At 41.1% G+C, this 26,644-nt stretch overlaps 1 protein-coding gene across 5 annotated transcripts in view; it reads left to right on the top strand.

The window, feature by feature from the left end:
* The window catches only part of LOC147609539 (Inositol monophosphatase family protein), a 98,614-nt gene extending 90,129 nt beyond the window's left edge, over positions 1-8,485 (top strand). For 2 of the 5 annotated variants that reach the window (XM_086787399.1, XM_086787400.1), the window contains 6 exons: positions 1,547-1,800; positions 4,759-4,818; positions 5,005-5,417; positions 5,503-5,578; positions 7,841-7,891; positions 8,112-8,482. In XM_086787399.1, coding sequence (XP_086643525.1) covers positions 1,547-1,800; positions 4,759-4,818; positions 5,005-5,417; positions 5,503-5,578; positions 7,841-7,891; positions 8,112-8,252 — 995 coding nt within the window. In that variant the 3' untranslated portion in view covers positions 8,253-8,482. Of the gene's footprint in view, positions 1-1,546; positions 1,801-4,758; positions 4,824-5,004; positions 5,418-5,502; positions 5,579-6,418; positions 6,509-7,840; positions 7,892-8,111 lie in introns of those variants that run through there. The other 3 variants (XR_015264214.1, XM_086787401.1, XM_086787402.1) reach the window with 3 other exon arrangements.
* The last annotated feature ends 18,159 nt before the right edge of the window (positions 8,486-26,644 follow it).

The following is a 26,644-nucleotide window of genomic DNA, read 5'->3' as shown; positions in this document are numbered from 1 at the left end:
AGTCATAAGTGAGTTATAAAGTGAATAATCCTATAAGTATATAATATATATATACACATATATGTACATATATGTCATATATACATATATATGTACATACATACATACATATATATGTGTGTGTGTGTGTGTGTGTGTGTGTGTGTGTGTGTGCGCGCCAAAAGATAAGGCTACTTTCAAGCCTATAAAAAATGCATTGTTCTTGGTGAAGGTTCATGTTTGATTAATCTAATCAACATCATCGAGTCGTATAGATATTCTCTCTTAAGCATTGTTATATATTACTCTCTCATTTATTGGTGCTTTCTGGATTTCAGCAAAGCTTTTGATACTGCACCCCGAGCCCGCCTCCTACACCCGTCTATAGGAGTTAGGAGTCCCATCTGACCTGGTTTGGAGCATCATCGCCCTCTCTAAGTCCATCACCGGACGAGTGAGAGACACAAGAGGTACATCACAAGAGATTTCCAGCACTAATGGGGTGAAACAGGCCTCTACATTGATGAGATCTCGAGCTTCATTGAGGGATTAGGCGGGGTTGGTTCCACGATGGCATGCAGATGACATCCTCCTCCTCTTAGATTAGCCGAGGGGCTTCAGAGACAGTTGGATGCCTTACATGATTTCTGCACTCAACGGGACCTCTCTGTTAACCTTGGTAAAACCAAGGTAATGGTCTTCAATACCTCCCGCCCCTTAAGATCCAGATTGAGCTTCAGATACAGAGGGGATCCTGTGGATATTGCCTCATCCTATGTCTACCTTGGTGTCACTTTCAGTGGCCCACGCTTCACCATGCTTCCTGCAGCACATGCCAAAGTGACATCAGGATATGCAGCCTTGAGCTTACTTGAGTGGTAGTGCTTCCAGGCACATTTCCAGGAGCCCAAGACGAAGGGTTGGCTCTTTGACACCATCGTCACACCAGCCTTGATGTATGCAGCAGCCCTCTAGGGGCCAGATTTATCCGATGTGGATTGGCAGCGAGTTGAGAGGCCCTAGGTCCTTATGTTCTTACGTATGATCCAAAGCAAACCATTAGTCCCACACTAGATTATCTAGGCAGAGTTTGTTGCAGCCCCGATGGTAGTGGACGTAGTCTTCTAGGTAGTCACATACCTCCCATCGCGTCAGTCACATGGTTCCCCACAGGTACCCAAGGCTTGCCCTAGAGTCCTCAAGATAGCTAGCACTCTAGCACCACTTTGGAGTATGGTATGCCTTAGTTTCCACTTGGTTCTCAGTGTTTGAGCTCCGCATGGACCGCCTACCACCCCTTCAGTACAGTTTGGACTCCCCTTTTCTTCGGCTCTCTCACAAGGACACTAATCAAGTTATCCAGTTAGATCTTCTCAGCCTCTGCACATGAATCACACCTTTGGACCACCCAACGAAGATGTACTTCTACTGAGATCACTTTCTCACGCTCACTGATAATGGATTCGTTTTTGTTGAGTTTGGGAAATAAGCTGAACTTTGCATTGGTATCTCTCCTTGGATGACATTCTATAACAGTTTGTGTTGGAATCTTCTTCTTGTTTTGCAGAGCTTGGATTGCTTTTCCCTTCCATTCCTCTTATTGCAGAAGAGGATGCCGGTTTTCTCAGATTGGAGCTCAAAGAAAGAGGAGGCAAAAGAGAATACGAACCCCCTCTACTGGACATGGTTGTAGAGGCTGTGTTGAAGGTGGCATCTCCGGGAGTTCAACCTGTCAGAAGCAGTTCTGTTCTGGAAGCAATTGATAGGGGTGGAGAGTTCAGTTCTAATACCCAATCGACTAAAGAAATGCCCACATTTTGGGTGAGTATTGTTCTGTGGTATCGCATTGATGTATAACTAATGATCTTTGATAAAACATTCAGAAAGGAACTACCATGATCGTTGTCTTGCAGCTCTTGATTTCAGTCTCTCTACAGTGTATATATATACCATGGTGGTGGTCCTCGATGCTCTACAGGCTCTCGGCGGTGGTTGTCTTTAAAACAATCAGCAAGGAACTACGATGGTTTCTGTCTATGCAGCTCTAGATTGCAGGCTCTGCACAGGGCGTGAAGAGGAGGATTAGGGCATAGAACATATCATAGACCCTTAATCGTTCCACCAATGCACTTCAATAAATATTGAGGGAGGCTTGAAATTTGTTGTATGCCTTTTCTCTTACGTATTTTTGTGATTTGGAACCTTAGCATATCTACATGGAGCCAAAAACTACCCCTCTTTTCCATCTTGTCTGTCACCCTGAACCTTCTAGGCTGCAGATTTTAGTAATCAAGCTATTAGACGAACTGCTAGGTTGAGCTAAGATTTTTGGCTTGATCAAGCGAAGGTGTGGAATGCATATGCATAGTGAGCGAAGAATGAAAGATCAAATTATAAGGATCGCCCTTTTCATGATTGATGTAAGTGCCCTCTATGGCCTCACTGCAGTGAGCACGCCAAATGTGCCATGCTGCAATGCTACCAATGATCTCCCACCTCTGATAGGTGCCTCGTACTCCTCCCCTCCAGGTTGCTGAAAACGGGTTGCCGTGATCCTGCGTGAGAGAGTAGAAGGGGAGGCTGTGTTGCATCTCCTCATATGCAAGGGCTGGTGCTGACTCAGAGGCCCAGGCAACCGGCCCTCCAGGTAATGGTGCGGGCAGATGAGGGGAGCCTGGTTGGTATCATGGCAGGCACCACATTATCTGACCACGACCGTCCTCCTTCACTTAGAGGACCCCTGGCGACTAGAGAGACAACCAAGTGTATGCAATGCGCATCCCGGAGAGCTTGATACAGGACTCCAAGATCAGCACTCAGATTTTAGAGATATGGGACACTCACCTTCAGGCAGGGTTGAGCTGCATTGGATCTTGACTCGGGCCTTAGAGAGATCAGCTTGCTTTTACAGAGGGCAGCCCAAGATAGACTTGTGGTGTACCGAGAGCAGGAGAGGAGCCTTCGCAGGAGTCTAGCCTCGCTTTTCAGAGATTGCAGGAGCAGACCCCAGCTGGAGTCACAGATGGAGACAGCCCGCACAGAGACCTGTTTGATAGAGGAGAGGAGGGAGGATTTGAGGTACCATGCCGGTGCATCTTTCTGGACCCAGGCAGGAGACAGGTTCACGAGGGATTTCTTTGAGATTACAGGTCCTCACCGCTGCCGAGATGGGGTCTACAGGTTGAGGGGTCCAGACGGCTCCATCGAGTCAAATCCCCCACACGTACAGGCCATTGCCTAAGAGTTCTACCGAGGGCTCCTCTCGGCCGGTGCCCTCACCCCACAGATTGAGGCCACAAGAGCAAGAGTATGGCAGCACACACGCAAGGTGGTCTCCCCAGGTCTACAGAGGTTCTTGAGCTCCCCCCTCTCACGCAGCGAGCTGAGTGATGCCTTGCACGCCTCGCAGGCCTGGAGTGGACGGCCTACGGGTTTCTCTTTTCCTTCATCATTGAGATCTCATGGAGGATGGCTTTAAGGCTGCCTTCAATAAGATCATGATCACTGGTCACATGCCGGAAAGGCTCTCAGAGGTACTCATTCACCTGATTCCCAAGGAGGGTGGTGACCGTTTGGATCACTGGCACCCCATTACCCTCTTTGGCAGTGCCAAGATCCTTGCCAAAGCCATTAGCTGCCACCTTCAGCCTCACCTCCTAGATCTGATTCATGTCACAGAGACGGGTTCATCCAGGATAGGATCATCCTGGACAGCATATTCACTTTTTTGGAGGTGACTGCCTTCCGCGGCAGGAGAATAATGTGGTGCTGCTCCTGGATTTTGAGCAAGCCTATGATAGAGTGGATTGTGCTTTCCTTGAGGGCACCATGCTTCGGATGGGATTCTCTGCAGGATGGATCCGGGGAGTATCTGCTCTTTATTCTGCCGCCCACAGCCAGGTTCTTATAAAGGGGGGGCACATGGGACATTCGTCAGGGGTGGCAGGTCTAAAGAGTCATCATCTCCCCATCAGATCGCAGGAGGAGCTCCTAGACTTTGAGTTTGCAGACGATACAACTGCCTACCTCTCAAGAGAGGAAGGGAATCCATAGAGATTTACGCAGGCGATAGAGGACTTCTGCTAGGCCGCAAGCACCCAAATCAATTGGCACAAGTCATGTGGCTTTTGGGTTTGTTCTTCACCCACCCCGGCTTGGTGTTGAGTTCAATCTTTCCAGTGAATACTCAGCGGCACCCCGGTAAAATATTTGGGATGTGTGGTGGGGATTGATATCTCGCCAGAGCAGTAGCTTGCCCCCTACATCTGAGCATTCGAAAGAAGCTTCTCTACTGGAGCTCTCCCTAGCTGGTCACATGGAGGTGGCCAACCAGGTGCTCATGACCACCATGTGGTTCATTACTTCCTGCTGGGCATTCTCCTGTGCATGCATTGGACAGTTGCAGTGGCTGATCTGGAACTTCCTCTGAGCTAGGACTGATGGCCGTCCCACGTGGTCCAAGGTGGCCTGGCAAGTCATTACTCAGGCTCGTCATCATGGTGGCATGGTATCAGTTTGTTAATATTAATAAGGAACCTTTCATATGCTTACTGAAAATCATTGAAAGACTGCAGTTGCTGAAAGTGTGACTATAAGCATTGTCTCTCTAGCCAATGCTTCCTGTTGCATTGTGTATAGGCCAACCAATGTTCACATTATATTGACTGGGTTGATACTTTTTTTTTTCTTGTAGTTCTAGTTGTGTTTTCTTAACTATTTTATAATACTGCCTAGGTTATGTGCTAACATTTTTATCATTTCAATTGAATCTCTCCTCAGGTGCTCGATCCCATAGATGGAACTCGTGGGTTCTTGGAAGGTGGAGATGCCTTGTATGTGGTACAGTTAATGTCACTTGCTTGTTGCACTATTTTTATGCATTTCACATTGAAAGTTGTGAGGTGTTTGTGGAGGTGATGGCTGAATTTTTTTGTCTAATTGGCATAAGCATGAATCAAGATATACACCCATTCAAGTTATGGAACCATGCCATTAATAACTTTTTACACAATTTGTGACATCCAGATTGGTTTGGCATTGGTGGTAGAGGGCAAACTGGTACTTGGAGTCATGGGCTGTCCATGCCTCACACATGCCAACATGGCATTATCGATGTCAGGTAAACGCATGATTTGGTCGTTGGACAAGATAACAAAAGGAGGCAAGCTACAAAGCATGGGAAATGATGGAGTTCTCATGGCTGCTTACAATGGCCATGGAAGCTGGGTGAAACCTCTAGATTTTGAAGCAACAGGGGCAAACAAGGTCTTGTTTGGGCAAAACTTTGTTCAGAGCTTGGTGGATGGAAGCCTTATGTTGGACAATGCATGGTTTGGTCTATCACGACATGAATACTGGGCTTTGTCTCCTTTGGCACGTATTGTGGATCCAAAACGTGTTAGAAATGAAGACTTTGCCCTTCCTTTTTGTTGTGGAAGGTACTTCCACTTCTCTATTCATGTATCATAATGAATTGCTGGCAACAGCTTTACTCATTTTGTTGGGGCCATCTTTGTGTTGCAGCCTTTGCAAATACCTGGCTGTGGCCATTGGAGCTGTTTCAGTTGTTTTGCTTCCTCAAACCAATACATTTGTCAAGGTAAGTAATTCCCTTCCCACTTAGTGTACTCCGTTGAAGGTCAAGTGCGCAGATTTTTAGCTACAATGGTTTACCATTTCCTTGCTCGTCTAGATAGTTGAGTGTCACCAAAGCGTCAAAATACAGGTTGCTGACATGCAAAAAACGCAATGCAATGCCCCCCCCAAAAAAGGTGACGTAGCATTGATGACATGGTGATGCTGACATGGCACTACCATGTGGCAGGGTGGCAGGATGGCAGCGCAGGGCCACCTTACAGGTTGGAATGATGCGACTAGCTTTTGGAAAGCAAAAGATTAAAAGCTTTTTAAATACTAAAAATAGTGTGGTCGGAATAGCCTTGGACCCCCCCCCCCAACCCTTCTTTCCAAGTTATATTAGATAAAACCCCTTAGAGGAGTCCTGAGTATTAAGTTCTTAGAGCTAGAGAGCTCTTTTGTCTTTTTACATGTCTCAACAATGAGAGATTAGCTGAATTTATAGTTCTTGCCTAAAAGCACTTTAAAACTCCCTTATAGTCCAAAAAGCATCTTTTTAAAAGTAAAAGCTCTTCTCTTTTTAGTATTTAAAGAGCTTTTAATCTTTTGCTTTCCAAAAGCTAGTCACATCATTCCAAGCATGTAAGGTGGCCCTGTGCTACTATTTTGCCACGTGGCTGTGCCACGAGATGGTATTGCCATGTGACTTTTCCGCCTCCCCCCTCCTTTTTTTTTTTTTTTTTTGCGCGTTGCATTGCGTTTTTGCATGTCAGCAAGTTGTATTTTGATGCTTTGGTGACATTGGGTATAATGTATCACATGACTGATTTCTTGAAAGGTGGCCTACTTTGTACTTGATCAGGTATAAGTGCTTGGGATCCTAGAAATGTTGGTCAGAGACAACTCAAGTGACTCCTCACAATCAAATATGTACATAACTATCAAAGGACAGGTGAAGCCCTAATGATGTCTTTCTTGGGTTGAAGTTCCTTCTACCCAAGCTCCTTTCTCACAAGGACCGAAGACACGGGTTTTCTAATAGCTAGTGCGTGTATATTTCAACAATTGCTAGTGGGCCACGCTTTTAGGTGAAGATGGTATAGGTACAGGTTGCAAGTGCCTCGTCCAAGCCAGATGGGTTTTCGCAAAAAGGCGTGTACGATCCGTGGGGCCTAAATGTAGTTTTTCATGGATTAGCGAGGATGGTTCCGCCTGGACACTTTTTTTAAAGAGATTGCCATTTGCCATAGAATCTGAGGTGGTGTCCATCGGACATCCGGATGTTTGTGAATCCCCCCTTAGCTCTAGTATTAGACTGCATTGGAGAAGAGACAAATTGGTGGAGCCAAGTGGACATACCCTATGCTCTAGGACTCCTGTTGCAGAGCTTAATCCTTGCTACTACCAATACCATTCTTTGAAGGAGGGTTGGGATGAGAGAAAAGGGACGCAAGGAGGAGCTTTTTCAGAGGAAGAAAATGGTTTGGTGATGTTACAAAATAGAGTCATATGCCATTTGAGTCTAAGCGTTCATTGCCCACCTTCATCATTCCAATACTGCATCTCATGATGAGTTTAGAGACCTTTGAGCTGATGAGAAATCATTGATGAAGAGGAAATACAACAGTGCTTGATATATGGGGCTTTCTTAAAGTTCATGCCCAAGTTTGATGTGTGATTAAGGAGAAGAATGCATCCTGAGAGTTCGGCTATTCACCACCTCTCAGGATGCATCCCGCATCATCACCTTGGGGCTAGTCACACGGGTGACAGTCAGGGCCCTTAGGCTGCCACTTGGAAGAATCACACTTTTTCACATGGGAGTTCTTTACTGATCAAGATTTTTCATGTTAGAGAATTGGAAATCCTTGTGAGAGACTTTGTATTGATTTGGAAGCAGCTAAGCATTGTAAAAAATGTCTTTTCGAACCATTGAAAATAAAGGATGCTCAAAATTAATTGAGATTTCAGCACTAAACATTATTATATGAATGCTGGGATTAAAGTAAAATGCATAGTTTGTCCTTTGAAAATAAAGATCCAAACCCAAGTAAAATATGCAGTTTTGGTCCTTCGAATATAAAGAGATTGCCAAATTTTAACTGTGACTTTTAAATTTCAGAGTGGAAAAATACACCACAGACTGGTTTTTTGAGCATGGTGCATAGGAATTACGTCAGAAGCTACATGCCATTTTAGTTACTGAAAAAAATCTTTTAAAAGTCATGAAGGAGACTTTGAACATTCAATGGCCTCTCTCTGACAGACTGTTTGCATTGTGCAGGTGTGGGACCATGCAGCTGGGGTGATATGTGTCTTGGAAGCTGGAGGAAAGGTTAGTGAGTACCCATGCCTCCTATGTACAAGCCAAAGCAGCTCTCATGCAGAATCGGACGTGATTGTGCGGCGTATTCTCTCAGTGAAAATACTGCACTATACTTGATTGTGCTTAGCTTACTAGTTGCAACTTCGTACTTGATTTTAAAATTAACACAGATGCTTTCAAGTCTCTGCTGCTTCCATTTGATTATGCCATTGTATTCTCATGCATACAGGTTACAGATGGTGAAGGGTCAGACATAGAGAACTACCTATGCAAAGGGCACAGAACATTTGTGCCTGCAGGTGAGAGCATACTAGTGACAAATGGCCACTTGCATGAGATAACACTGGGAGGCCTTTCTAAACAGGCTTGATGAAAGCTAGGCTGACGGAGCAGAATGTTCTCACGTGTTTAGTACGTAGTGTTGGTGGTCATTGCACGCCATTGAGTTTTCATACCCTTTATCTAAGTGATAGGTTACTCCACTGAAGATGTCATTCTCTTTACTTTATCTAAGTGAAGGCCAAATATTACAATGTTAACAATGAAAAAACTTGAGAGCGATTAATGGAAATGAAAAATGAGTTTTCTCTAGAATTGGATTTTGGGATTGAACCTGCAAGATTGCCATAGTTTTGCAATTGTGACTCTTAACACAAATCAAGAATGACACAGAATGTGCAATCATAGACTAAACTGTGCATCCTCACGTATCTCACATATTCCATCTCGTATAAGTAAAAAAAAAAAGGCTACTTATACATGTGATTCTTGTAACCACCCGAGTTTGTGACCCCACTAGACAATGGGAAGGAAAGTTACCATCTTTGCCTCTATTGAGGAGGGTTGCATCAATGTGAAGGTACTTTATGGATTTAGTATCTACACTTGTTGGATATTATTTCATTTACTCTATTGTTGAGGCATGTAATTGCATAATTGGGGACATAGGTTCTTTTTGGACTTTAAAGATGATACCATTATAGGGTTTGCTACCCGAGTCATGGAACATATAGGTTAGAGATATGGATCACCTTTCTTGTACGAGACACAACTCAAGACAAACTCATCAAGGCAAGAACCATTTCCAAAAACTTTTTATTAAGAATGCAGGGCAATGCTGCGCTTAAGTCAAATAACGAGGAGAGTCAAGGACATTTAGCGAGACCAAGACCTCGGCCTAATGGAGTCTTATGACTTTGAGAGAGCTAGGAGTATGTAAGAACTTATCGAATGATCTCTCGGTGATGACCCACAACATTGCATATCAAGGATTCTTCGTATTATGTTAACTAGAGAGAAGGAGATGACAAAGAGGGTAGAGGGGGTTGTGGAATGCATAGTTTCACCATCTTCTCTCTCATAAAATGAGGCTCTCAACAAGATTTGTAACCCTATTGCATTGTTAAAGAAAGAGCTTCCAACCCTTGTAGAGGTAGACATAGCAAGAGCGACTAGAGATTCATCATATTAGACATGCACATGCTTAGTTTCATGTGAACTCTTCCTGCCCTCACTTGCATGTAGCCTATTTGCCATGGTGCCAAACCTACATAAACCATCTCTTAACTATTTGACCATCGTTGTGTGGCATTGATGTGCCTCTTGGATTGCTCAAACACAAAGTAGCTTCTCCTTATAAAGGGACCCTTACAAAATAGAGCAACAACACTTGCATACTCACAATGATGAGGGTGAAGCATTGACTTCCCATAGACTTCACTTGGAGTTCACATGGGTGTTGTGATAGTGAAAAGCACCATTGTAGTCCAAGATACGGGTTGCACATTTCTAGTTTCTAGGAGGTGCCCATGATTGCTACTAACCCCTTCATAATGGGACTGAGAGAGAGAGAGAGAGAGAGAGAGAGAGAGACGAATTTTTAAATAAATTATTGGAAGGATGTCTTGACAAATTTTGGGTTTTATCAATTAAAAAACTTATTGTATATTTGAGCATTTGAAGAGATGAAAAGATATAAGGCCGTGCAAAAGTTACATTTTAACATTTATGAGTCCTTTAACATGCCTAATAATGTAAATTTGTGTTCTAGGTCACATGAGCTTGATATGTTATTTTTTATTTGTTTTCTCATTGAAATAATGTAACTAACTATTTTCAATAATTAATGTGACTTATGTATTGGACTCCGGACTTACTAGTTTCTACAAGAGAGTCCTCAAGACTATAACAAGCTTGCCTTTTGTTGTTGTTGTTGTTGTTGTTGTTGTGTGTGTGTGTGAGAGAGAGAGAGAGAGGGAGGGAGAGAGGGATGACAAAAAAGTGTTGAATGTAAATGTGACATATAAAAAGGAATGGGATTCTAATGCATGGATACAAAAAGGAAATGGAGGGTTTTTATGCTTTGCTTAAACAAAAACTAACCTCTCCTCGTAAACGGGGCCTTATAAAATAGAGCAACCCATCACTTGCACGTATCAAGCTGAGGTACTTGGGGCACCTGTTTGGGTCTTGCAACCCAAGGACCAATATGTCCCTAGAAGATCTTCCTCTACCTAGTAGTGCGGTATTGCAACCGATACTTGCATGTAGTCTTCTTCTTCTTTCTTTTTCATGAGGTATTATTTCATTCCTAGTCGCACATGGGAGTTTCACCCGGCTACATACACACCCGAGTACCGCAAGGGGGTACCACCCTTCCAAATATTGGCCACTTTATAGGCAGTGGACAAGCCGCGACGGGAGGAACCCAAAATTTAGTCGCTTGGCCGATTAGAGTGAACACCCTGCATAGCTTTGAAAGAACTGGGTGTGTTGCAAGTTGAGTCACAATCTTTGATGTCCATGGAAACCATCGTCCCAAGCATTGCATGTAGTCTATTTGGCATGGTGCCAAACCTACATGAGTAGTCTCTTAACCATCCAACAATCTATGGCCAACCTTGGTGTTTAGGCATAACACGTTGGGCATCGCGGCTTTGTTAAAAAACAAATTGGTTTCTCCTCAGGGGGCTTTTCAAAATAGAGTGACCCCATACACGTGTGGTCATAATGATGAGTGTGGAGCACTTATTTCGACGTGAATAGAGTGCACTTGGTTTTTGTATCATCGAAGCTCCCTTTTGAATCATCCCTTTGGAATCAAACTACATGAAGAGATACGGGTTGTAACATTTTTAGTTTATAGGAGGTGCCAATCACTTCTTCCAACCCCTTAGGCTGGTGGGCGATGGGGCTGCACCAATAGAGAGAGAGAGAGAGAGAGAGAGAGAGAGAGAGAGAGAGATTAACAATCCTCTTCTAAATGTATGCCTTTTTATTCTTGTGCTTATCTATTATTCTCTTTTTGGTAAATCCATGAACAATATATTATCAATGAAATTTACATGAGAGTCTCCAAAACGGAGAGCCTCAACGAGAAATCAGAAGCAAAGAGAAACTATTTCTAGGCATGACTGATGAAGATCTTCTTGGTGGCAAGCATCATAAACAGATTGCCGTAAGGAGCTTCTAAAATACTGATAAGATTGCTGCATTTGAAGAGATGAAAAGACACAAGGCCATGCAAAAGTTATATACTAACATTTATGAGCCTTTTAACATGCCTAATAATGTAAATTTGTGTTCCAAGTCACATGAACTTGATATGTTATTTTTTATTTGTTTTCTCATTGAAATAATGTGCCTAACTATTTTCAATAATTAATGTAGACTCAAGACCTACTAGTTTTTACAAGAGAGTCCTCAAGAGTACCAAGCTTGCCTTTTCTTGTGGTTGTCATTGTTGTTGTTGTTGTTATTGTGAGTGTGTGTGTGTGTGTGTGTGTGTGTGTGTGTGTGTGTGTGTGAGAGAGAGAGAGAGAGAGAGAGAGAGGATGACAAAAAAGCGTTAGAAAGTAAACGTAACATATAAAAAGAATGGGATTCTGATGCATGGATACAAAAAGGAAATAGAGGTTTTTTTTACTTTGCTTAAACAAAAAGTAGCCTCTCCTTGTAAACGGGACCTTATAAAATTTAGCAACCCATCACCTGCACATATCAAGCTGAGGTACTTGGGGCACCTGTTTGGGCCTTACAACCCAAGGACCACTATGTCCCTTGAAGATCTTCCTCTACCTAGGTGCAACTGATGCTTACATGTAGTCTTCTTCTCTCTTTTTTTTCATTAGGTCTTATCCCATTCCTAGTCGCACACATGAATTTCACTCGGCCACACACACACACACACACACACACACCATACTAACTACACACACACACACCCGAGTACCACAAGGGGGTACCACACTTCCAAATATTGTAGGCAATGGACAAGCCGAGAGATGAACCCCGCCCATTAGTCGCTCTGCCAATTGGTGTGAACACCATGTGCACAGCTTTGGAAGACATTAGGCGAATTTTGGACTCAACTTTGGGCCTTTTTTCTCTAGAGAGAGAAAGGCTTTCGACCAATAGGAAGAGAGCCACCGTAACGGAACTTTTGATAATTAGACATTTTTCATATATTCTTTATATGAATATATTGTTATTAAAGAAATATGAAATGCATTTGACCACACTTTATAATGTCATTTCTTTAATATATATGAAAAATAGAGTGTTGTTAGCTCATTTAATGAATCTCAGCTCATTTAATAAATCTCAGCTCATTTAATGAATGGTTTTCAATCTAAAAATTTCCCTCATTCAGCTCATTCAATAAAAGTGCTTTTTTCCTCTAAAAATTTAAATGTTCTCTTTGAAGTTCCTACATCATTTAATGAATGGATTTCCCTCTAAAAATTTCGTAAGTTTTGGAGGTTATCTCTTCTGCCATCTCATCTTCTTCCATCTTCTTACATCTACTTTTATTTTCTATTTGCTTCCATGGAAACCAGACGTCCTAGGCATCCCTGTTCCTCTACTAGAGGTATTATAGTATACAACAGTTTTGATATGGATAATCAAAGGTGGATTCCTACCATAGTCTCTATTGGTAGTTGGATTATGTTGCAGACTAGGAAGCAAAAAAAAAAAAGAATTTCATCGACACTTACAAAGGCAGAGTTCACGACTTCAAACTCTCTGACACAGGTAGGAGCATTAAGGAAGTCCTTATATAACATGCCTACATGCACTTAGAACTGCGTCTGCATTGTTTACCTGATGGAATCCCACTCCATAGACCAAACTATAAATAAATGTTTTTACATTATGTTTATGTAATGTGTTTCATTTCTATACTTATGCTTCTCTTGTATTCGTCTGTATAGATATATATCCTTCAAACTTGGTTGACTGGCAGCCTATAGATAGTATTGTGGGAATCGTCGATGTTTTTCATGCATCTATTGGTGAGCAGCTATACAAAGAAACATCCAGCAGGTCTTTGGCAGAGAGAGGAGTTTTCTTTTATAATGAATTTTACATGGCACCTCATAGTGTTACAGGTTATGGATCTTTGAAAGCATTACCACTGCCTTCATTCGATAGTCCAGAATGGCCCATACCAACAGCAGAAACAAGTGAGTGCTTTAGATTAAAGATATACCAAGACGTGCAAAGGTGTATAAGACCAATATACCATCATACCCCTTGGTTTGCAAAGAAGTATGGTAGTTTATCAATATGGTCAACCCAGGGAATGGAGAAAACACATTATCAAGCACGCCGGGTATTTCAATCATACAAGACATGGTGGAGGAGCACAAAAAGCTAACAGTTCAGAGGAATTACATTAGTGGACATATAGGAAGCTTGTACGCAAAGCCAAAAAGAAGCAGCAGTTCAAAGCATCCCAAATTAATAAAGCAGTAAAACTTGTGAATAAAGAAAGAAAACAAGATATATGGAGGAGATCTAATGCAATTATTAAGCATGCAAAATGGCGAGTAACAAAACAAAGAAATGGGAAGATTTGGATACCCATAGATCCATGATTAACATTTCAAATTCAGAAATGATCATATGCAAAACTGTCATGACATTACACAAGAGAAAATATTATTACAAGAGATAGGAATATACTACTACTCAACCTGCTCACTAACATCCTTGGGTGCATGAAGCCTTGCCCTTTTTGAAGATGGCTCTACAACTTCTTGTAACTGGCAAACTGGAGGAACCATCGGTTTTGTGAATCTCAGAAGCTCCCTCCTTTTGTCATAATCACTTAGCATATTGGGATCCTTAATCCCACATGCCAATCCATAAGCAGTATAGGGTAAGTAATATTTACTCCTTAGTGCATAGACTCCAGGGCCTTGCCCAAAGATTTGCAATGCTAATAACTTCTCCAAAAGCATGACTTTGTCTGCATTCCACCTGACGGGATATGCCCCAAGGTGTCTGGATAATGTCTTGATTGCAAACAAAGGAAATTCTGCATTGTCTTTCGAGAATTTCTTGTGGAATATAATGAATTGTGGAAACTTCAATCGGCTTATGTACTCTCCTAGTGCTGAGTCCATTCCGAGTCCTCCCACACGTTTGCCTGCTTCACGACTGAGAAACTCATCGTCAAACACAACCAGCTGCAAAACAATATTGTCGATGAGCCAACACAACAAATAGAATAAGCTACTCAGCACACGATAAAAAGTAATTAACAAGTAAACACACCTTCTGATTTTCATCATTAACAAGTAAATCATTTGTCCATATATTGATTGTTGAGTTAGTGTCTTGGACCGGCGATGAGGATGCCCCTTCCCTTCCCATGTGTGAAATATTAAGTCTTTTCTGAATAGCCTGAAATTCCCCTTCAGAGTGGGAAGGTTGGATTCATTGCTTTTTACATCCTTGTACATCATGGATAATGTGTCGGCAGCAGAATGGAACTCACTATCCTTAACATTTGAATCCAATAAGAGATACTTATCCAAATCTGGATCCACAAAATCTTCATCTTCCTCAAGATTTTGTGCAATGATGGCCAGACAGTAGTCTTCCCTTATGTCAAAGAGAGCTTGAATATCTGTAATTAACAAATATTCTTTGCTACCAATAGGAAATGTGGGGAGTAGTGGGGTTGGAATGTCCCCTGCTTCCTCTATCATAGAGGGATGCTCGTCACCTGTAATAACCACTAAGGTGTCTTCTCTTCTGAGCGCATCAATATCCAACTGCTCACTTAAGTCCCTCTCTACAGCCAAGTTTATCTCCTCTCCACAATCTCTTGAACTTCATCTTCTGCTCTTGGAGGTTCCTCTGTCTTCTCCTCAACTTTTTCATTTGCAACTTCTTCATCCTCAAGCAGCACATGCAGGTAGCAGATAAATCCATAGTGGTAAGCAACGAGACGACACTTGCGATTGTAAATGGGGCACTTTACTGTGTGTCTTCTTCTTATCATCTGGCACCTTTAAAACATCCCTGTTTAACTTTTGTCTCTCAGGGTTGTTGAAGGCACGATATCATTCACGTGCACGTACTGGAAACCGTCAAACATGACTGTACCACTCAAAGTGGTCTGCTGAAATTGCTGCCCTTTCTCCTCAAGATACGAATGAGCAGAAATGATCATGTCTTCGATGGAGAAATTGAAATTAAACATGCGTGAGATTGGACACCGTCAAACATGAATGTACCACTCAAAGTGGTCTGCTGAATTCTCCTCAAGATACGAACGAGCAGAAACGATCATGTCTTCGATGGAGAAATTGAAATTAAACATGCATGAGATTTGAGGATGGCGATGATGCTGCCGAACTTTATACAGGAAGTCGAACAACTTTTCATTTGGGGTTTCTTGAAGGCCAGCATCAGACTCAACCTCAATCCCAAAAGGTTCCATCTACAAGCCAGGAAATATGTCAGGAAACGACGAAAGTTTTGTGTAAGATAATAAAGGATTAGCCAAGATCAGTATAACGCGATAAGCGTTGGAGAAATCTCACCGACATCTCTAGTCACGTTGTAGTAATTTGATGAAATATTAGTAAGAAAATGAAATTGCAAGGAAAAATGTGCCAAAATCACTGCAACACGATACATGTGGGAGAATTCCCAAGGAGCCCTCTCCACGTTATAGTGATTTGATGCAATATTTCAAAGAGGCAATGACGATTGTAAAAAAATCACTACAAGAACGACAGTAGGACAAATCACTATAACGCGATATGGGTGGGAGAGTTCTCACCGACTCCCCTCTTCGCGCTGTAGTAATTTGATCAATTATTTGTAAGAAAAAAATAATTTCTTAAAAATCTAAACGATGAAATCTTTGAAAAAGTAAAAAAAGAATGGCAGTAGGACAAATCACTATAACGCGATATGCTTGAGAGAGTTCACACCAAGACCTCTTCTCGCGTTGTAGTGCTTTCAAGAAATTTATGCAAGCAAATTACCATTGTGGACAAAATCACTACAACGCGATATGGGTATGTTAGTTCCCACCGAGATCCCTCTTCGCATTGTAGTGATTTGATGAAATATTTGGGAGAAATAAATTAAATTCTTAAAAATCTAAAAGCAGCAATCTTTGATGAAATATTTATAAAACAATTATACAACTTCAGCTGAATTGAAACACAAAAATATTCGAAAACATACCGCGAAATTCACTAGGATGAGCAAGAAGCAACCAATGAAGTTGACTGTGAGAGAAAGAAGCAGGGTGAAGGTGATGACTGCGAGAAAAATTGCACGAGATGACTGCGAGAAAAATTGCACGAGAGCAAGATGCAACGAATAATGAATGCTGGTCACCTTTCATTAGATATTGGGTCCAACGAAAGGCAATGTCTGACAAGTCACTACGACGCGAAGAATGAATTACGATTTTTTGTGATGTAGCCATATCGCGTTATAGTGTTTTGGACATACTTTCTTGTCCTATACATTGTTCTGTGTCGTGTATATTATCTATTACTTATTTCCATGACCTACTTTGTGAAATGAAATGCTCTGTGCAAGAAATCACTACAGCGCGTTGAGGGTATGACGATTAGGTATGATATGCCTCTATCGCGATGTAGTGATTTGGACCTATTTTATCGTCATAGGTGTGGTTAGGTTATATTGGGTCAAACGAAAGGCAATGTATTAAATGTTATATTCAATCATATATATCATGTTTTACCTACATTCATTAGATATTGGGTCAAACGAAAGGCAATGTCTGACAAGTCACCACGACGCGAAGAATGAATTACGATTTTCTTTATGTAGCCATATCGCATTATAGTGTTTTGGACATACTTTCTTGTCCTATACATTGTTCTGTGTCGTGTATGTTAGCTATTACTTATTTCCATGACCTACTTTGTGAAATGAAACGCTCTGTGCAAGAAATCACTACAGCGCGTTGAGGGTATGACGATTAGGTCTGATATGCCTCTATCGCGAATGTAGTGATTTGGACCTATTTTATCGTCATAGGTGTTGTTAGGTGTATTGTTCTTGTGTTATTTTGTCAAATGAAAGGGTCTATTTGAGAAATCAATACAACGTGAGGAGTTGAAGTAAATTTTGTCTGAAGTACCCATATCGCGTTGTAGTGATTTGAAGCTAATTCGTTATCCAAGTTAACTTTTTCAATAGTTTTTGTATTATTGTCCTATGTATTTATTGAGAAGCTTATCACGTAACATTATGACTATTTTTAGATGGCGCGTACGAAGAAGATTGCAAGGCTCTCATCTACAGATGATCCTCAATTAGGTAGAGAAGCTTGTTCGGGAAGAAAGAAAATTTTTGCACTGCGCTCAATGAGGAGATGCAGATATGACCAACATAGATCCGTCCTTCTTGAACTAAGGAAGGTGGAGAAACATATGCATTGCGCGTTCCGAAGTTGCCATTCCAGCATGTAGTCCGGTCTATATGCGAGAATTTTTGCATTAATATGCGTTGGCAGGCCTCTGCCCTAGGATGTTTGCAAGAGGCTACCCTAGGATGTTTGCAAGAGGCTACGGAAGACGGCTTGTCAAGTTTTTTCAAGATAGCTATGTCCTTGCCGCGCATGCACACAGAATCACTGTGATGCCGAAAGACATGAACTCGCTTCGTTTGCTCAGGTTCAGATATGACCGTACGCTGGAGCCCCCCGCTCTGCTTAGTGACAAGAGAATGAAGGGAATTTTGGAAATGCCGCCTTTGACGAAGAAAGTTAAGATCACAGAAGTGATAGAGGCTAGTCATTCACGTGACACAAGGCTCACGCGACCAAGCCAGGATGCAAGAGCTCCAAGAATTGCGGTTAAAGAAATCGGCTATTCGGGAAATGCATAAGTCGAATGTGAGAGATTTAAGTTATTTTGTCCCCTCGTTTCACGTTAGACTTCCGGTACGAGGCACCGCGAAATTTTTCCCCTTCGATGATGCGGAGGAGATTGATGTTTTATCCAATGTTTTAAGAGGTCAACGATAGAATTGTCATAACAGTTCTAAGGTTTGCTACGTCCTTTTCATCATCGTGATTGTAAAGTGGGTTGCTTGTCCAAAGTAACTAATATAATGTAATCTTGTGCGGCTTGGTTATATCAAATCTCCCATTCAATGTTCAAAATCGTGTATATATTGTAGATTCTCTTCTTTCCTCGGTTCTTACTGCACAACATACTTCATTGGTTGATGTATGTTCGTGGTTTAGTTCGATAAATTTCGATGTAGCTCAAATAATCCTAATGGCATACAATGAAGAGTAAGTGACATGCAATCTCATTTATAGTCTTAGTATTGTGACCTATATTTACTATATATTTTTGATGTTACTTCTGATACTCCCTTCCCGCTTCCACCTCCCTTTGAACTTTGAATTGTTGTGCTGCCTTTCCTTCGAAAGGTCTACCATTCTACACCACTACCTCATTGTGCAGTAACCTCTTCTTTTCCAAAACTGCTCCCTTGATCCAGTTTGGCTTAGAGTAAGATGTTTCTTGTCAACTATGTGTCTGCCTACTTTCTCTTTCTTGAAACTTCACTTTGTTATCTTGTTTACATTACTTTGCTGTGGTTACAGATTCACAAGGTATCCATGGTGAATAAAAACTATGGTCGTTCTTGTGGAAGACGCTCTGTGGATGATAATGCTATGAAGGCAGAATTATACCACACATCCTTACCCTGTCGACCTGCTTCTTTTATTTCTTCGGTAGAGAATTCAAGTACAGTCAAAACGGAAGGAACTTGGGAAAGGTTTACTGTTTCGAAAGGAGCATGGGTGCTCATGCAACCTAGTAAAAGAAAGAGACCCCAGACAAAAAATATTTTCTTGGCATCATGGAAGGGAAGAGTACGAGATTTTAAAATCACCAGAGGAAAGATATCGGTGAAAGAAATTTTGATTCAGCATGTGTACATGCATAAAGAACTTGTCTTGCGAGACTATCCAAATGATCTTCCGCAACACAGGCCTAATTGTATATTTTTCTATTGTGGTTTTGTTCGTTATGAGGTGCATGGATTTTTAAGACAAAGCTTTCTTTCTTTGCTTATTGATATTCTTGTGTTATTTTATTTCAGATTTATACCCTTCATCGTATGAGACATGGCAAAACATCGATTGTATTCTGGGATTTATAGATGTTTTGCATGGATCGATAGGAGAACAACAATACGAAGGTCGATGTGCAACAGAGCTAGCTCAATCCGGTATATTTTTTACTGATCATTTTTATCAGTTGTTGCTGGACAATGCAAACACACATGGTGTGTTAAGAAAACAAGACCTTCCAGCATGGAATTCAGTGGATTGGCCTCTCCCACATTTTAGTGTTACAGAGGCATATAGAGCCAAGCTTTTCAAAGAAGTACAGAAAGCTCTTAGGCCCAATATTGCCACAAGGATAATAAAAATTTCTTTGTGCATGCCTCTCACAGTTTTTGTAGACTTGTTTAATACCTTTCCAGTGAAGGTTTCAAAAACAATGTTCACAGTTAAAGCAACAAGTCTGGCATGCATGCCACAATTTTTGGATAAAGGTTGGGATAAGAAGACATGTAGTTCAGTGTTTTGTGAGGTTGTCCAACCTTCTATGCAACTGAAGTACATGGTTGCATCACAAAATTTCATTTTTTCTTTTTATTATGCTCCATTGTCTCCTCTACTACCCTTGGAGCATCTGTTTGCTGTTGCTCCATCATTTCCTCAATAACATCAGCAGCAACAGGTCCTTGTTCTTGTGGCTTCTCCTCATCAGCACTAGGTCCTTGTTCTTGTGGCACCACATCTGCATCATCTGTGTCATCAAGGTGTATGACACCTTCTCGGACTTTAGAGCTCTCACCTAACTCGACAATAGCTGGTACAATAGGTTTGGGGAAGGCATACTTCAAAAACTTCCAAATTATATCAGCTCTGAAACTATACACATAGCTCGAGTTGAAGCTATCTTCTCTCATCTGCAATGAGATATGATGATTTAGAACACTTTGTACCAATATCAAATTTTTTGAAGCTAAATGAAAATTATTTTTTCTTACAAGCTCTGGCTGTCCTATCTCAAAATAGCTTGAAAGTATATATTTGGCACTAATCAGCACTCTCCAGCCACAGCTACTTGAATCATCTTGTTGTGGTGTCTGGATAGTTGGAAAGATATGTTAGAAACTGTTAATGTCTGAACAAAATAAAATTATTCAATAAGTTCAAAGGCATAGCATGAAATAGACATCAGTAGAGGGAGCAACTTTCTACCTCTAAATCTATTGGCTCTATTGAATCCAAAAGATTGACATTAGGAGGACACTGATCCAATGCATCTAGAAGTCTTCTAATACAACTGCAATACATATAATTCAGTTAGTGTGCATTAAATCCAAATAATGAAGTTTAAAGTTAAAAATAGCACACAAACCACTTACAATTTAACCTCTCTGTGTGTGTTTCTAAGAGAGTTGAATAAAAAGCATTGCTTCTGCTGGATGTCAATAGAAGCAAAGCTCCAGTGGTCACTGCATAAGGAAAAAAGCATTAAGAAATCAAAGGCTACAAGAGTACTCAATCTTGAAGGAAAATCCCAAAAGAAGCAGCCACACACATACTTGTTATGGTATGGAAGTAGCAAAATATCAACATGATCAAAATCACAGTGTCTGAACCAATTGGAAATATCCATGGGAGTTTCCTTTGGATCTCTTAACTTGAAGGAAATTGCAGGATCAATAATATAAACTGTATGCTGTACAGCATGGTTCAGCCAGCTTCTCATCATGCTACATTGGACAAAACAATAATTAAGGTAAGGTGTAAGGGAGGAGGTACAATAAGGATTGTTTTGCAAACAAATGTAAAATAAAAGACACTTACTAGAGCATTGCAAGAATGATAGTATCTGAGCAATACTCATTCTTATGAGCCAATGCTGCCAAGCATGCTCTTGTCAAGTCAAAATTATTCTCTGAAAAATCATCTTCAATATGGACAACTATGTTAGGGCCCAGCTCCTGCAACCTTCTCTGTATCTGTAGCTCCATCTGTACAGTCTCCACATTTATAGCAGACTTGGATTCCTCTATTTGCTGCTTCAGTGACTCCTCATAAGCAGCTTTCCCTCTGGTGCTCATTGAGTGGGTCACTTCAACAACCTTCACCTTGTCTGCCTTCAATTTCCTTGTAGGTGGAATTAATAATATGTCTCTCATTTTAATGTCCTGCCATTCCACAGGATGGACCAGCTTGTCATACCTCCACCTCACTCTGGACAATGTGTTGAAGTCCTTGGCCATTAGAGTTACCCTGTGAGCATGGGCTGCTACAAGCATTGCATCTTCAAAGTACTTCTCCAAGTAATCCTCTGCCATTTCCTGTAAGGAAAGAATGGCAGTCCTGTTCCACCTGAAACCAAGGTGCCAGCTATCACAAATTTCTCTCACTAGCCTCTGAAAAGGTGCCTTGGGGATTGCAAAGCCTATAGCTTTTTGCTGTTTCCTGATCTCCTTTAGCACACCAGCAGAATGCTTTAACCTCTTGGACTTTTGCTGTAGCATGCTCATTGGCTTTCCCTTCCTGCCATGTTCAACTCTTCCTTTTGTAGGCACACTAGATTCCTTGACATCAGCCCCAGCTGCTGCTGCTGCAAGCCCTGGCCCCTTGCCAGAACTCCTTGCAGTTGCCTTGGTTCTTGCCATCACTCTGAAAAGGTCCATACAAAGCAATAGTAAAAGATTAGAAACATGGAGAACATAGAATGATTAAAGAAGGTGATGACAACTTGGATGAAGCAAAATTGAACAATTTGCAACAAAAGGCGATTATGAAGATTTGAAATTTGTAACAGCTCAAAATCGCGTTTTTCTGCAAATGCTTGAAACAACATGCTTTTGCATTCATATGATGAATTCTCTATCTTTCCAACTATAAACAATATGTATTGTGTTTATAGAAGAACTATGCAGGCTTGAAATGGGTGGATGAAGAAGCATTTTAAAATTTGCAACAAAATGCGATTTGAACTATTTTGAGATTTCTAAAATCCTCTCCTCGCGTTTTGCTGCAAATTCTAGAGACAACATACTTCAGCATGCCTTTAGTCATTTCAGTGTGTATGCAGCTTGGTGCAACATGGATTGAGCCTATGGACATCAAGAAGTGATCAAACTCTCATTCAACAGGGCCAAATAAAAAGTCTTCCTGCTTCTACATGCAGTGGAGAAAATCTAAAAAATGCATATAATATTTATCATAATATGTAACCTACATCACATCAATCAATTCCTTACCCTTATATACTATTAAACAAGAAGAAGAGGAAAAAGATTTTCTTACTAACCTGGAAGCTATCTGCAAGTGTTCTGTGCTGATGATGAGTATCCTGTGCTGGGTATGAACCTCTGCTGCTGGTCTAGATGCTGATGGTGTGGAGTAGGGAGGTAGAGATGCAAGAGAACTGAGTTAGGAGAGTAGATTATTACAAAATACAAATAATGGAGTTATTAATACCACACGTGTGAGATATAGTCGTTTTTTAACACGTGTGGGTCCCACCAAATCTTTTGGGATTTGAAATTTGTGGGTCACTTTTTGCCTTGGAAATTGTGCCAATCATGATTTCATAATTAGATCCATTAACACTTTTCCCTCCCCGTATTCCATCCCTGCCAGCACCCTCCCATCATCCTCTTCTCTCCCACTTTGACCACTTTCTACCCAACACACTCCATCCACTCTGCAACCTGTCTGAAGACTACTACCATTACCAGATCTCCAGGTTACCAGTGCTACAGCTCAGTTTTGGAAGAGAGCAGGACAATCTCCAGGGCTATTCCATCAGTATGGAAGAGGAAAAGAAAGGTCAGAGATCTATACCATTTCCAATGTTTTCTGACATATATTTCTTCCATCTGTAGAATTCTTAAATCTCAGTGCCTAGAAATCTGGCAGATCACCCTAGGATTTGATTAGAGATGGATATGAGTAGGATTTAGAATTTTGCAACAAAATGCGATTAGAGAGGTTTATGTTTTCCAAATGCTCCAAATCGCGTTTTCCTGCAAATTCTGATATTTGTTTTAGTTTTTATTTTTTCTCCTTCTTTTAATCTCTTTTGCACTGGGGAATTCCTCCTTGCATCATTTACTGTCCTGAACATTGTGAGATATCCCTAGCATTTGATTGGAAATGGATGTCAGTAGAAATTCAGAATTTGCAACAAAATGCGAGGAGAGCACTTTACATTTTTCAAATGGATCTGCATCGCGTTTTGTTGCAAAGTCTTGTGTCTCTTTTGGTTTTTACTGTTTGCTCATTGTTTTGCTTTCTATGTCCATGGAGATGTCTTTCTTGATGATGAGAAATGTTTCTGCTTTGGAACAGTTGATCCTCAGGCCCCTCCTTTCAAGAGGAAGTTGGACTTCTCTGCTGCTATACTCAGACCACAGCAATCACCAGGTGATTCATGTGTGCTGATGAAGAGTTTTGTTTGGTGATATCCTATACATTATCTGATTGCATATGTGAGCATATAGAATTCAGTTATATAAATTTTGCTTCAGGCAAAAGCAAGAGACTAGAGCAGAAAGGTGAGTCTTCCCTTTCAAAACAAAGGGAACCAGAAGAGGACAAATCTCCAGATTTGCTCCTATTTGACTTTCTTCACAAGTGCAAGGCTCAAAGGAACTTCCACATATACCACAGTATTTTCAACAGGGAGTTCACTATGAGCTCTCTTTTGGACCATCACAGAGATTTCCTTTCAGACCATTGGGATACCTTCAAACAACTGACAGAGGCAGGAAGGATTGTGGAAGGTGAAAAGGTTTTTGTGCATTTAAATCATATTGTCTCCATTGACAAGCTGAGGTACCATGTGAATAGAAGGTTTGACAGCCTGCCTGAGGAATATAAATTCAGTTGTAACTTGCACACCAGAAAGTGTAGAGTGCTTGAGGAAAACATGGCATTCCTTATGTACATTGTCTTTCAACAGCAATCTCTAGAAGAGCAAGGGCAGGAGACTGAAGAAGAAGATATATCTGTAGCAGAGGTAAAAGAGGATATTCCTATGGCAACAGATATAGCAGAGCAGGAAGAAGATATCAACCTCGAGGATGAGGGGCTGCAAGTGGCTGCTCTTGACCTTGTTCAACTAAGGACTGAAACTCTTAGGGCAGCACAGCCAGTTGAAGACTTTGATGTTCAGAGCAGCAACTATGCAGTGCCCATGCTTCCAGGTGTCTTGATTGGTGGTAAAGATTATGTTTTCCTCCATGATATAGAGTGTATGTTCAATTTGAGGGAGGACTATGCCATTTCCCTTATTGCCCAGGCTTCAAGGCTTGACAAGGAGGTTGGCATAGAGGATGACCATTCACTGCTAGCTTTGGAAACAACCTTTGATCCTGCAGAGGCCCTTACTATTTGTTTCAAAGAGGCTGAAAGTTTCCAAGAGCCAGATGAAGCTGCCTTCCAGCTCACCCAGGAAGCTATGAATCTCTCATCACTTCATAAGGAAAAACTTAAAGAAGAGGATGGACTGGAGGGGAGAGGAATAAATCTTTGGAAAGATGAACTTCTTGTTGCTGATGAAAATGAGAGGGTATGATATTATTACTTCAAATCAAATACTTTATGTTGTGTTTAAATGTTTTGTAGTTATGTATCATTGTCTCACTATAATCTTTTGATACATGGCAGCTACAAATTGAGGATGACACATTCCTCCAGAGATCAAGTGGAAGCAGGCCAGCTGGGTTTGGCAAAATGTCAAGCCTAGCTCATTATATTCATGATCTAGGTAGTGCTAAGATCTTGATTTACCATAGGCAGTTGAGCAACAATGGAGAAGCCATTGTTTACTTCTTTAAATGTTTGTCTAGGGTATTAGGTGGACATGATCTTCCATGGCAAAAGGAAAAGATCATTTTAATAGAGAGGTTGTCCGCCATAGATATATTTGGGGATTATGTGAATAAGCAGGCCTCTAGGGCCTCTTACTTTTTGTCTTACACTTCTTATGCATTAGCATGTGGTGTTAAGGAGCCCAAATGTCTAGAGGGCTATGGAAAACACAAGCTCATAAGGTTTCGAGAGCCACCCATGATTGCATCAGGCCACACAATCCAAGAAGAAGAACACGTGGAGATAGCTGAAGACAAGGATACCCCTCTCAGACAAGCAACAGAGGCAAGCATTGATAAACAGAAAGTCGACATCAAGCCAATAAGGAAGAAAAAGAGTCCAATCAAGTTCAAAAAGAGAGTTCCGACTCGCAAGCCTTGGGAGTAATAGGATTTAGTCATCAAATATAGCACAAACATTATGTTGAAGTTGAACTGATTTGTACAAAGTCTTTGATCCTCATCAGTTCCTTGTCCGTACGGACGATCAGTACCCTTTTTGCATTTGTCCCATCACCGTACGACACTTCAGTACTCTTCCCACACTCAAAAGCTTCTAAAAGTGTTTGACACTCAGTATTTTATTGGTAAGGATCAACAGTATGTCTAGCATAATTAAGTAGTATTGATTGAATTTTTTGTGTGTTAATATATGGATGTATTGATGCTTGTTAATATAGATCACATGTTTCACAAAAGACTTACTTTTGATGGAGTCTCAAAACATATAGGCATTACACCAAGAGTCACTTGTTCCACAGAATAAAAATCTATTGATTGAGTTTGAAAACATGTGGACATAACACCAATAAGTTACAAACTGCTATTCATGTTTACTTGTCCATTTATGGTTTCTAAATATCTTCGAATCCCTCCACTGTCTATGTCTCTCTGCTGCCATTGAATTGTCCAAAGTTTGTCTTCGTCTTTGCTTTTGGGCTAGAATAAAAGCAAGCTTGACTTTGGAGCTAGCAACTTTTCTTTTAGCATGCAGCCTTTGTAGAATGCCTCGGTAAAACCATTGGAAGACTTCCTTCAGACTATTTGCCTTTTGACTCCCTCCATAGTGTTGTGTGTGTCTGAAAAATGCATTACGTGCCATGTAGTGAGACTTCTCCATGCCTTGGGTAGACCAAATTGCTGGGCATCCATACTTTTTGACAAAATAGGGAAGGTGGTTGTAGATGATATGCTGTTTTCACAAAGACATAAGAATGCATAGTAAGTTATAAAAGAAAAGAGGATCACACTTAAGTAAAAGAAGAAGACATCACTTTACCATGTAGTGAGTTATATTGCAGGCTGTCCATGCGTCTTTCATTGACTTCTCAAAATGTTTTATTGCCTCTTCAAAGTTCTTGTAATCACTCTTTGTCCATGTTACATTGTCACAGAACATGAAGAGTTGATCAAGAGACCTCCACACCTCTGCCTTCACATTTCGTGCTTCCCCATCTGCCTCATGATCTTTCACGGCATTATGGACTTGCTTCCACAATCCATAACTAATCCTTGAAACTGTTTTACCTTGCCTTACTTGCT

The sequence above is a fragment of the Cibotium barometz genome, chromosome 51, assembly GCF_041138505.1.
Source record: "Cibotium barometz isolate CiBa-2024 chromosome 51, ASM4113850v1, whole genome shotgun sequence".
In the NCBI taxonomy this organism is placed as follows: Eukaryota; Viridiplantae; Streptophyta; class Polypodiopsida; order Cyatheales; family Cibotiaceae; genus Cibotium; species Cibotium barometz.
Note: the sequence above shows the minus strand (reverse complement) of the source record. Positions and strands in the feature narration are given on the sequence as shown.